General features: G+C 30.7%; 1 protein-coding gene across 1 annotated transcript in view; it reads right to left on the reverse strand.

The window, feature by feature from the left end:
* The window catches only part of LOC149567048 (uncharacterized), a 60,224-nt gene extending 56,834 nt beyond the window's left edge, over window positions 1–3,390 (reverse strand). The window contains exon 1 of the mRNA XM_089816597.1: window positions 3,265–3,390. Coding sequence (XP_089672723.1) covers window positions 3,265–3,390 — 126 coding nt within the window. The remainder of the gene's footprint in view (window positions 1–3,264) is intronic.
* Between the last annotated feature and the right edge of the window lie 10,110 nt (window positions 3,391–13,500).

Here is a 13,500-nt window from a genome sequence, read left to right on the forward strand (position 1 = left end):
ACATAGACTAGAGAATGCTTGGTTGTGACCTTGCCTCATTAGATACCCATTTATGTATCTCACTAAAGCTTGGACACAAGCCCTTGAATCTCCATGTATCAGGCTAATCTTAATGAAAAACTTATCCATTTTTTGCTACCTTATCTTCCTACATTCTTTATCTAGACAATCAATTAGCCTATCTACCAAAGTTTCAAGCTTTTATAAACCCAACACAATGTTGTTTTTTGACTTTCTATCCTCCTTTGCACGAAGCACACACTTTATTTTTCCTTTTCCATTTTCCTATCATCTATCTTGCAAGTCATTTCCACCCATGTTTGTAATGTCATTCTAGACAACATGTTGTGAAGGCTTCTTGCCAAATTCATCACCACAAAATCCAATCTTGTTATCGTACAAAGAGGAAGCTTCATTCGTTCCTTGTCCTTGAACCCTCACCACATGTTTCCTCTACCCAACTTGATCATCATTATGCCCAGTTTGGCATTGAGACTCTAAACCGTTTGAGGAAAGGTAATCTTAATTTTCCCTAGTGTCTTTCTACTACTAGACACATAAAACTTCAATTCTTAAACAACATTGGCCCTAATTCTAAAAGTAATCTTAATTTTCCCCAAAGCAAATCATTGTTTGAAATTTTGACAGAAAAGTTGTTTGTCACCAGAAAAGTTGTCAGTTGGTCGAAAAAGTTGTTAGTTTCACCAAAAAATTGTAAATCCTTCCCATTAATTATTTATTGGTCAGTTTTTATCTCGCTCCACTTTTAACTCTTGTTTGATATTTATTAATTGTTATCTTCATTTTTAACTATTGTTTTTCGTTTTATATTTATTTTAAAAAACAACTACTTATCTCCACATTAGCTCATGTTGTGATTTCTATTTATTTAATTTTTTATTTTTAAAATTGATTTAGATTTTAGTTTTTAAATTATTTTAAATTATTTTTTTATTTTGTTTAGTTTTTTCTTAAAATATTTTTTTAAATTTCTATAATTTATTTAGTCAATAGAATATTTGTTAGACACATTGCTATAATTTTTTATTTTTTGTGTGTTTCTCTTATTAAATTTTCATAATAAATTTTTTGATGGGTTTTTATAAATGAATATTATTTTCATATTTGATAAATTAAATTTAAATAAATAATATTTATTAAACTATTTAAAATATTTAAGTAAATATTATTTTATTTAAATTAAAAATTATTATTAATCTAATTTCTTCACATGACATTATATTTTAAATCTCCTTTTGTTAAAATTTAAAAAATAATTACTTGTGATCTCCATATTAGCTCATGTTGTGATCTCTATTTATTTAACTTTTGACTTTTTAAAATGATTTAGGTTTTAGTTTCTAAATTATTTTTATATTAGTTTAGTTTTTTCTTTAAATATTTTAGCTAATGGGCTATTTGTCGGAACTTCTTGGAAATTGAAATTTTGATGGAAAAGTTGTCAGTTGGTCTAAAAAATTGTTAGTTTGGACGAAATATTGTAAATCTTTCTCGTTAATTATTTACTTGTCAGTTTTTATCTCATTCCACTTTTAACTCTTGTTATAATATTTATTAGTTGTTATCTCCACTTTTAACTATTATTTTTCTTTTTCTATTTATTTAAAAAAAGTTGCTTGTGATCTCCACATTAACTCATGTTGTGATTTCTATTTATTTAATTTAGTTGGTAGGCTATTTGTGGGAACTTTTTTTGACGAAAAAGTTGTTAGTTGGTTGTTAGTTTGGCCATACAATTGTAAATCTTTCCTGTTAATTATTAATTATTTACCAGTCAGTTTTTATCTCACTCCATTTTTAACTCTTGTATTAATATTTATTACTTGTTATCTCCACTTTTAACTACTATTTTTCTTTTTCTATTTATTTAAAAAAAAATTACTTGTGATCTCCACATCAGCTCATGTTGTGATTTCTATTTATTTAACTTGTGATTTTTAAAATTGATTTAGATTTTAGTTTTTTTTTTTTTTTTTTTTTAATTTATTAGTTTTTTTCCTTTAAATATATATATTTTTAGTTTCTATAATTTATTTAGTTAATAGAATATTTGTTAGAGATGTTGCTATTTTTCATATTAATTTTTCATAATATATTTAGATGTTATGGCTTGTAGGCTAGAGAATATTCTTCCTAAGTTCATTTGCCCTTCCCAAACTAGCTTTGTTAAAGGTAGGTTTATCCTCAAAAACCTGATCCCTAGTTGGGAAGCTCTTGATTGGGCTAAGCACACTAATCAAAATGATGCTATGTTCTTATTGGATTTTGAAAAGGCTATGATAGAGTTGAGTGGAACTTCATTATCATGATGCTTGATGCTTTTGGATTCCCCTCCTTCTTTTGTGATATTGTTAAAATGCTCCTCAAAGATGTGTATGCTCAAGTTGATGTTAATGGATCCCTTTTAGCTCCCTTTCCTTTAGGTAGATTGATTAGGCAAGGATGCCCCCTTTCCCCTACCCTCTTTGTTATCTCCTCTGAAGCTCTTTTCTATATCCTTAGGGACAACACTCTCTCCCTTGCAATCAAATTTATCACCCTTCTGGATAATAAGGACCTTATCAATTGCTAATTTTCTAATGATACCTCCATTTTCTTTGAAGCCTCTGAGTCTAATTTTGAAGCAATGATTAGTAAACTTAATTTCTTTTGTAAAATATCTGGACCTCAATTAGCCCACTCTAAATCTATTTGTCTTGGATGGAGTACCCAATCTTTGTATTGCTTTGAGAAATTTGGTTTTCAGTGGGGTGGCTCGTCCAAGCTTCTTAAGTATCTGGGTATCCCATTCTCAGTTGATTCATCCTTAAAGGAGATGTGGAGACGAGTCGAGGATAAAATTCACAGCAAGCTTAACAAATGGCACAATAGATCCTTGTCTCTTGTGGGTAGAATTCAAGTGTGTCAAAAAATTATTTCCTCCTATAATATTTACTATGCTTCAACCTGGATGTTTAATGACTATCTAGTGTTGGAAATTTAGAAAACCATTAGAAATTACCTATGGTCAGATGGTAAAGGAAACAAAAAGACTCACTCTGTCAAGTGGGCTTGGTGTCACACTGACAAGCTTCTTGGGGGCTTGGGTCTTAGGGACCTTAAGTTAAGTGGTCTAGCTTTGCCTCTAAATGGATTTTTCATGCTTTGGAGGGAGAGGACCCCTGGAAAGTTCCGATCTGTAATAATATTGGAAGAGGCTATCCTAAAAAGGCTAAGTTTTGGAAGAATCTTCCCCTTGCTGACCTTATTTGTGGTGACTTCCCTACCATAGTTGAGGGCTCTGTTGTTTTTAAGTCCATTTGGAAAGCTTGGGACTGTGTTAGGCATCTCATCACCAATAAGGAATTCTTTGATAAGAATACCCTCCATGGCGAAAGGTCTATTTGGTGGAACCTTAAGCTGGGCAATAAACCCCTTTCTCTTACTCAATGTTGTTCTGCCAAGTTCTGGGCTAACCACATGATCAAGCAATTCATTGATATCTTTGAGAAGGACCCCCTTATTTAGTGGGATGAGTTAAAAATTAAATTTAACCTTCATGATGTTCATAAGAAGACTTATAATATGATTGTTAAAGCTAGTAAAGACATCCCTAACTTATGTCATGTTGATTCTAACAGTTATCTAAAAGTTAAGTGGCCTGGTGGTATAATTATGTCTAAACTCAAAGCTAAGGATATTTACAAAGTTATTAATCACAATGAAGATATTTTAAATTATATTAATAATGTTTGGTATACTGATTTGGACAGCCATGCTTGGATGAAAAGGTTTGATTATCTTTGAAAAAGTTCTATTGACCCTAAAACCAAATGTTTCAAATGGTTGCTTATTCTTAATAAGCTTCCTATTAGAAGCTCTTTCTCTAATACTAATTATTGCAGCATTTGCAGAGTCCCAAAAATGGGAAGACATATTTTATTTGAGTGCAGTTTTGCCAAAGAAGTTTGGCTTATGTTTGGTATCTCTATTCCTACTTCCTTTACCATTTTTGAGATTATTACTGGTTTTATTTGTAATGCTAAAAAATATGTTAACATGTTTTGGGATATTCTCTCAACTAACATTTTATGGCAGATCTAGAAGTGCAGAAATAAAGAAAGGTTTCAAAATATACCCAAGCTACTTACTGAGTCTTTTCAAAGTCTCACTTATTTTTATAAAATTTCAAAGGTCCAGGTTACGATGAGAACTAGCAAGTTGAAATTCAAAAGGCTAATCAAGGATGGTTATGCTACCTTCTTTGCTAACGAGGTTAAAGATGGGCACATATGGAGACAACATTTGGATAATATTAATCTTTTCAATCAGATTGTTCAATGCATCAGCAAGGAAATCAAGAGAACACCTCAGAGTTTCACTAGTGACATCATATATGCTGAAATAAATCCAAGATCAGAAGAACCTAGTTTGGATGGAAGGCAATCTCGGCTAGACAACATGGATGGATACCTATGTAGATGTTCTTCATTAGTTGTTCCTCTTGATCTCTCTCTTTTGCTCGGTTTCTATCTAATTCCTCCTTTCTTTTGGTGAGGCTTGTCCTCTTTCGAGCTGTATCTGTTCAGACTTGATGTATAATTTTTTATCCTACTATACTTAATACAAAAAATATATTTTTTGATGTGATTTTTATAAGTGATTATACTTTTCTTATTTGATAAATTGAATTTAAATAAATATTATTTATTAAGCTATTTAAAAGATTTTAGTAAATATTATATTATTTAAATTGAAAATTATTAATAATCTAATTTGTTCACAGATGATTATATTTTAAATCTCTAATTTTAATTATTATTTTTTATTTATTTAAAAAATGAGTACTTGTGATCTCCACATTAGCTCATGTTGTGATCTCTATTTATTTAACTTTTGATTTTTAAAATTGATTTAGGTTTTAATTTTTAAATTATTTTAATTTTTTCTTTAAATATTATTTTTCAGTTTCTATAATTTATTTAGTCAATAGAATATTTGTTAGAGATGTTATTTTTTCATTTTATTTTTTTGTATTTCTCTTATTAATTTTTTATAATAGATTTTTTGATGGGATTTTTAAAAATGATTATTTCTTTTCACATTTGATAAATTGAATTTAAATAAATAATATTTATTAATTTATTTAAAATATTTTAGCAAATATTATGTTATTTAAATTGAAAATTATTAATAATATAATTGTTCACATAAGATTATATTTTAAAATAGGCAAAAGCCTACAACACAATGGTAATTTGCGAACCTCTCATGTGGGAGGTCTTGGATTCGATTCTATCTTTGCTTAACATATAATAATAATTAATTGCAACAAATAATAATAATAAATCTAGGCTTTGGCCATTTACCGATTTTTTTTTAAAAAGATTATATTTAAAAATAAGAATTTTATTATCAAGAACCTATCAACTTATCGTTGAAAGCACAAACTACCAGGAGAGAGGAATCAGGAAGAGATGTGTGTGGAACAAGACGCGATACATCAAAATTCTTGCCAAAAGGGAAGTAGATCTTTAAAATAATATTTAAAGAAAAACTAAACAAATATAAATAATTAATTTAAATAATATAAAAATTGAAACCTAAATTAATTTTTAAAATCAAAAGTTAAATAATCGAGATCACAACATGAGCTAATGTGTAGATCACAAGTAATTAATTGTTAAATAAATAGTTTTAAAAAAAGTTAAAAGTGGAGATTTAAAATATAATCTTATGTGAATAAATTAGATTATTTATAATTTTTGTATTAAGTATAAGGAGTTCAAAAATACTACAAAACCGTAGAGTGTCAGAGCATCAAAGGACATGCCTCACATCAAAAAAGAAGAATTACATATACCTCGAGAGGAAAAGAAAGGGAGGGAGCAAAACAAAGCAATTAGTGGAGCACATCTTCAACAGTGTCCACCCATGCTATCCAACCCATAGAGCCTTCCATCCAAAACAAGTTCTTCTGATCTTGAATTTGCTTCAGCATGCAAATCACCTTGCCATTAAAGCTATGAGGGGTCCTCTTAGTTTCCTTGCTGATGAGCTTGACAGTTTGATTGAAGGTGTGAATATTATCCAAATGCAACCTCCAAAAGTACCCATTCTTCACCTCATTAGCAAAGAATGTGGCATAACCATCTTTAAGTAGCCTTTTGAACTTAGACTTGTTAGTTTTCATGGTAATTTGAACCTACGAAAAGATTTTAAAATAAGTGAGACTTTGAAAAGACTTAGTAAGCAACCTGGGGATATTTTGAAACCTTTCTTCATCTTTGCACTTCCAGATTTGCCACAAAATGTTAGCTAAGAGAATGTCCCGAAACATGTTAACATCTTTCTTTTGCATTACAAATAAAACCAGCAATACTTTCAAAAATATTGAAGGTAGAGGGGATAGATATACCAAACATTAACCAAACCTCTTTAGCAAAATTACATTCAAAAAAAATATGTCGTCCCATTTCTGAGGTTTTGCAAATGCTGCAATAATTAATATCAAAGAAAGTGCTTCTAATAGGAAGCTTGTTGAGAATAAGCAACCATTTAAAACATTTAATTTTAGGATCAATAGAACTTTTCCAAAGATAATAAAAAAGATGTTCAATATTGAATCACGTAGAACAGCTTCCAAAGTGATAGGAACATATTCCTGGTTGGAAGATACTTTGGAAAGGAAGAGAAAGAGAAAGGATGAAAGTGTTTCCACAAAAGATACTGTATCTCTCACAGTTCATTCTAGAATTGCATTGACAAAAGTTAAGAAGCAAAAGACTTTGTCAATACTTGGGAAAGATCCATAAATAGGACATTTGACAATGGAAATAGCCAAGCCAAATAAAGGAGGGAGAATCAAGGACATGAGGATTGATGATTTCACTCTGCATTCAATTGATCTTGGAGAGGCCAGACATGACAAAAAGGTTGGCCTGTGGAGCTCAAGTAATGAAGTAATAGAAGGATAATTGGAAAGCCTTAAGTTATCAAAGATTAGAATGAAAGCCAAGATAGAAGAGTTGAACAAATTCATTAGGCAACTAGTCACCCCACTAGCAACTATCTCTAGTGTGTCAATAACGCAAAATCCTACTGCTGCTGAAGTACAATCTCTCATCTCTCAACTTCAGGAAGATAGACACTTTGGTCAGATTGGAAAAGAATGGATTGAGAGACTCAAATAAAAAAGAGTTTCTCTCATAGATCAAATTGGTAATGTTATCCTTAGACTGGAAATAGAAAAGGACAACATCATGTCTAATAGTAATACTCTGGTTGGAGAAAGGGTCAGATGTGATGACTGCATCTCTCTTCTAAAGATGATCATCTAGATGAAAGTAAATGAAGCAGTTGAATCAAAGATTTTGAAGAAAGGAAATGAACCTTTGTTCAAATGGCTCCATAGTATGCAGTTCAAGCTAGAAATGATCCAGTTAGCTAAGAAGGGACTCAAGGAAATAGAGGATAAAGCAAAAAAGACTCAAGATGGAGGATTTGAACTCATGAAAGATTTACACACTCATTCACAAACCAGTGGCCAAGGAAAAGCTCTCATTGGAGTAGATGTAATGAAAAATATTTTTTTTGCATTTTTAAATAATCTATCCGAAGTGACTTCTAGTAGTCAAAATAGAATTGTAGAACTCCAGACACTCAGTGGTTGTATACACGTGGTCATAGAGGAGTTGTCGAATCAATTGAATTCTATAAAGGAGCTCGCAAGGGAACATTCAAAATGGCTTTTGAGATTCACTAATATATACATGCCTAACCATGAGGAGCTAATTCCAGTAATAGTTGTTGCTAAGGCATATAGAGCGAAAATAGAAAAGGGGAAGAAGTCTAAATGATTCATATTATGCCCTCTTTTCATTTTCTTTTATAATTTTTTAATACGACAAATTGGCATCTTGCCATTTGTCATTTTGAGAAGATGAACCGATTAAGCTTCCATTATAATGGTCATCTCAAAACTCTATATGTATGAAATTGAAAGATTAATGAAAGGTCAACAAATTTTTGATGTGAAGTACTTTTTGTTGCATAGACAACTGAATGGTATTTTATGTTAATCATTTTCTGTTCTAGTTGTTGTTATATTTAGTTTACGTTTTCTCTTTTGTTTGAGTTGAAATGAGGAAAAAAATAGAGTTTCACTTCCCCTATTTTGAAGCAATGAATGAATGTAATAGGTGTTGTTATTGTTCATTCAAAGAGAAATCCCTTCAGCGTTTTCAATTTATTAATCATAATTCAAATTCAAATTTTCTTAGCTCAATATTAGCTATTAATTAGATAAGTTTTATGAATTCATAAGATGTGTGAATGCATAGAACCATTTTGGTATTCAAAAACTTTTATTCACCTAAGTTAGATTCTGTTTAGGTCTAGCTTGGTTATACCTCTTCTATTCTCAGGTCAAGAACATACCCCCAAATTAATTTAGGAAGAAAACATAATTCATTGCAAATCTATTTAGGGAGTTGTACCTATCAATTCAGAGAGAAGCGAACTTATCCACAAGTGGCTTTTCAACTATTTGTAATAAGATCTTGTTCCAAGTTGGGCATTTAAGAGTTATAATATAAAAGAACAAATCTGTTTACCAACAGAGTCCTGGTATTTATTTGTTTAGAATGTATTAAATTTTAAAATATCATGATGTAATTTGATAATTTAATTTTTCAAGTGATAATGCTAGATTTGTTATTTGTTAAAATTATTTGTTCTCACATAAAATTGTGTAGTCTATTATTTTTGAAAATACATAAAAATCATATTTTCTTATGTAAAATTATGTAGTCTTTTATTTTATTTAAATTGATTGAACAATAAAAATAAACACACATAGTCTAAATAGTGGTTTACTTCTCAATTTTCAGCTATGCCCCCAAGACATGAATTGTCAGTCTAAAAATGAGAGAAGACAATATAAAAGAGAATATCAAAGAGGATATAGGTGTAGACAAAAACAAAAGATGGACGATACAGAAAGGAAGAAACATCATCTAATCCATAATGAAAAAGAGAGAGAGATATATATGCTACAAAAAGAAAAGAAATGATGGATACAGAAATAAATAATCAAGAAAAATTTCTAAGGAGTGCAATTAATTTAGGCAGTCCATATGTCTCAGAACAATATAGACCAACAGAAATTGAAAATGAACAACTTTTGATAGCATCTTTGAACTTTCATTCTATAAAGAATGATGTGCTTCAAATATCTCAAAATCAAATGGAATATATATCATGTGAGAATGAAGTAAAGGATGAAAGCCAGAAAGAAAAAAATTGCACTAACTATAGTGTACAAGATAAAGAGAATAATGCTGAAGACATGAAGCAAAGAATGGTGGAAGGAACACAAAATGGAAACATGTGGAAATAAATATGGATAGAAGAAATTATAGGAGGCAATATCATAAAGATTATAGAAAACAATGAAATGATGAAATGAATGAAGTCGAAAAGGAAAATAAACGTCTCTTTCACAATGAACAAGATAGAAAACATGATGCTAGAAGAAGAACACAAAGAATATTAGAAGAAATACAAGTTCATAACAATAGTTTGACAAATGCATTAGTGGTTGACAATAGTGTAGAAGATAAAGAGAATAATGTTGAAGACATGGACCAAAGAATGTTGGAAGGAACACAAAATGGAAACATGTCAGAAAGAAATGTGGATAGAAGAAATTTTAGGAGACATTATCATAAAGATTATAGAAAATGAAGAAATGATGAAATGAATGAAGCTGAAAAGGGAAATAAATGTCTCCTTCAAAAAAAAAAAGATAGACAACATGATGCTAGAAGAAGAACACAAAGAATATTAGAAGAAATACAAGCTCATAAGAATAGTTTGACAAATGCATCAGTGGTTGACAATGATCATCTTGCATTAACAATTGTAGCATCATTGAATTCTATGGATGAAAACTTGATTAGAGAAAATGATGGTGATGGGTGTGGTATAGAGATTCAAAGGGACTACATTGAAATATTTGGAAATAGTTATCAAAACCTTCAGGTACTCTTTTGACATTAATTAGATAATTTGGTTATGCCTACAATGTGCTACATGTGTCAGGAGTGTTATGTTGGCATTAAAGTTAACCCTACAAAAGAAGGTCCAATGTGTAGGAGGTGTCAGCAAGAAAAAGGAAACAATAGATTCTCAGTACAAAACAATATGGACCTAGGTTCACAACCACCTGAACTAGCAAATTTGACTCAGGTAGAAGAAATGTTAATTGCATTTGTAAATCCAATTTTGCAAGTGACACATGCAATAGGGGGCCAATATAAATACAAGGGACACACAATTAGTTTCCCTCAAAATATTGACCATGTATGTCAAAGTCTACCACGTCCAATAAAATACTTGCCTATAAAAATAGTTCAAAAAAAAGATTAGCATGGTACAAACTATGACTTTACAGTTAACAGAAATCAAGTGTATCATGCTCTAAGGTATAAAATTGAAAATGACAAATTTTACAGTGACATTAATGTAGATACCCATGCCTTATATGAAATTGAAATAAATATTGATTGTAATATATTCCATCAAATAAAGACTGTTCATGTAGACGTTAACAATGAATTAGAACAAATCATATGCCTACAAAATGAGATGGATGAGGTTAACAATGCAAACATAAATCATTCCACATCAATGGCAACAAGACCACTAAATCTTCAAAAGGAAATAGAACTCATTCATGCATGGGTTGATAACCCCAATATAAATCCTCTATCTATGATTGATTGGCCATCAATAGGTACATTTCTAATGAATGAATATGTTACACTAGGTTTAACAGACATGGCCTTTTTGACATTGTTTCCAAATGGACAATGTGATTGGTTGGAGCCACATCTACAAAGAGTATACCTTCATGAATATGTGAAGCATCTAATTTGGTATAGGGATCATCACTTTGGTAGACATCCCCAATTTAGATATTACATGGAAAACATGATAATGAGGCACCGTGCACAAAATTCTAGTTTAGTTTTTGTTAAATGAAATATTGATGAGTTGCTAATGACCATTGATGAGTTACGAGAACATATGGAAAAAAATTTGGGCACACACCTTGCTGATAAATTAATGCATTTTACAACAACCTTAAGAGGTACAAGGTCATATTGGAAAAAAAGTCAAGCAGAATTATATGATTTGCTGAAACAGCTATGGACCCCCACAATTTTCTTTACACTTAGTGCAGCTAATTTGTATTGTCCTGATCTACATGCACTCATGCCTAGAACTCAACCATTAGATCCAAGGGAGGATCAAAATTGGAGGAGACAATATTTTATTGACTATCCTCATATTGTTGTGCACTACATGCACCTTAGACATATAATGTTTTGTAAAGAAATTTTGGAGAAAGGCTTCAATGTTAAAGACTTTTGGTCAAGATATGAATGGCAGCATAGGGGATCTCCACATGTACATGGTTTTTTGTGGCTTCATGGTGCTCCAAACATGGACAAGTTAGATTGGCATAATGAAGAACACATAAGAGAAGTTGAATCTTTATTCCATTGCATTGTGCATGCATAGAATCCACATGCATGTGGCACTAAAAGAAATATGCAGGTATTTGTACACCTAGTTTCATTATGTAGAAAATTCTATAAATAATTTTTCATCTACCTTATATTTTTGTTGCCACCTTTTTTGCCTCCATTTAAAAGTCTTTGTTTTCATCAAGCCATTTTAGAATTTTGCACAACATCTGTGTCTCAGAAATACAAGCCAAATACTAGAAATAGATATGGAGCAAGATTATGAAGAAATATTGAATACCATACAATGACATACAATTTTTAAAGAGAGAGAATGTCTCAGGAAAAAAAAAAAAAAAGAGAGGGAAAAATGACATGCAGGTACTATCTATTTCATTTTTTAAACAAAACTATTGAAATGAAATTTTTATGGCATTATAAGTATTTGCACTCAAATTCTAGGTATAATGCTCCTTGGGTAGTAAATATAAATGGATCAAAATTGTATGAGGACACAGAATGTGGAGAAAAAAAATTGAACCTCAAAGGAATGATGATAGAGTCAATTCTCATAATCATTATACTTTATAACTATGGAGAGCAAATATAGATTGGAAACTAGTTTTGTTTGCACATGTTATTAAGTATATTGCAAAGTATGCATCAAAAGTAGAGAAAAGTTATGAGACCTACCATCAAATGTTGACACAGTTGGAAAATATAGAGAATCCCGATGACTTTGCATCCAAAGTGCACAAAAAACTTTTAACTAAAACTATTATTGAAAGAGATGTTGGAGCTTAGGAAATATGTCACATGCCCTTAGAACTTCCACTAGTGGAATGCTGTAGAAAATTCATTAATATGAAAGTCTCCCGAAAAATATTCAAACCTGTTAAGAGAAAGAATGAAGATTGTATTGAAGAGAAAACTAAATCATTCATAGATTCATATAGAAGAAGACTTGTTTCTATGAACTCCATCTCTTTGATTGATGCCTCTAGAGCATGGACATATAATAAAAATAGAAAGAAAGATACTAAGTGCAAACGTAGAAATTTTTTTGCAATTGTGAGAGTCTATCTGAGGTTTATTTCGGTTTCGCCATGTGTATCAGACAAGTTTGTTGATTTTTGATTTTCAAAGCTGTTGTTATATAAAACATTTCATGACATTTAGGTTGATATTGGTGATGATAATATCACAATAGTTTCAAACTGGGAGTCACTAGAGTATGTTCCATGGCATGTTGAATGAAGAGTGGATGTAGAAAGTAGTGATAGCAGTTCTGAATCTAGACATGAGAACAATGTAATGGGTCCTCATAACATTATAGAGAATGAATGGGAAATCATATCACAAATGAATCATGGTCAAATAATAGAGATTTCTGAAGTTGATATGCTAGAAGGAAGGGACATGGATAGGAAACATAGTTGGTCAGAGCAATACAGGTCAGATGAATATACTTCAAATGTCATCAATTTTATTAGTAGAATGAGAGAAAATGGATACACTCTAAATCTTCAACGTGAACAAGAAATCAATAGCAGTAAATTGGATGAAAAATAGAAAAGGGCATTTGATGTTATTGTGACACTCTATAATGGTGGTGATACTGTAATACCCCTATATATGATAATTCAAAGTACAATTGGTACAAGAAAGTCATATTTGATTGTGCAATCAATAAATTTTTAAAAGAATCTACATTCCCTAACCATTGTCCACTATTAATTCTAGCACCAATAGGAGTGGCCACATACAATATAGGTGGTTCAACTGTACATTCCAAATTGAAGATTCAAAGTAAATGATTTTAGACAGTTGGAAGGAACGCATTTGACAGGTTTCCAAGAAGAACTAATTTATATAAGATATATATTAATAGATGACATGAGCTTTCTTGGGGAGAAGTTTCTTGAGAATATAGATTCTAGACTTCGTCAAGAATTTCCTCAAAATT

This window comes from Cupressus sempervirens, chromosome 3 (assembly GCF_028749045.1).
Source record: "Cupressus sempervirens isolate cs-2001-9-10 chromosome 3, ASM2874904v1, whole genome shotgun sequence".
Lineage (NCBI taxonomy): Eukaryota > Viridiplantae > Streptophyta > Pinopsida > Cupressales > Cupressaceae > Cupressus > Cupressus sempervirens.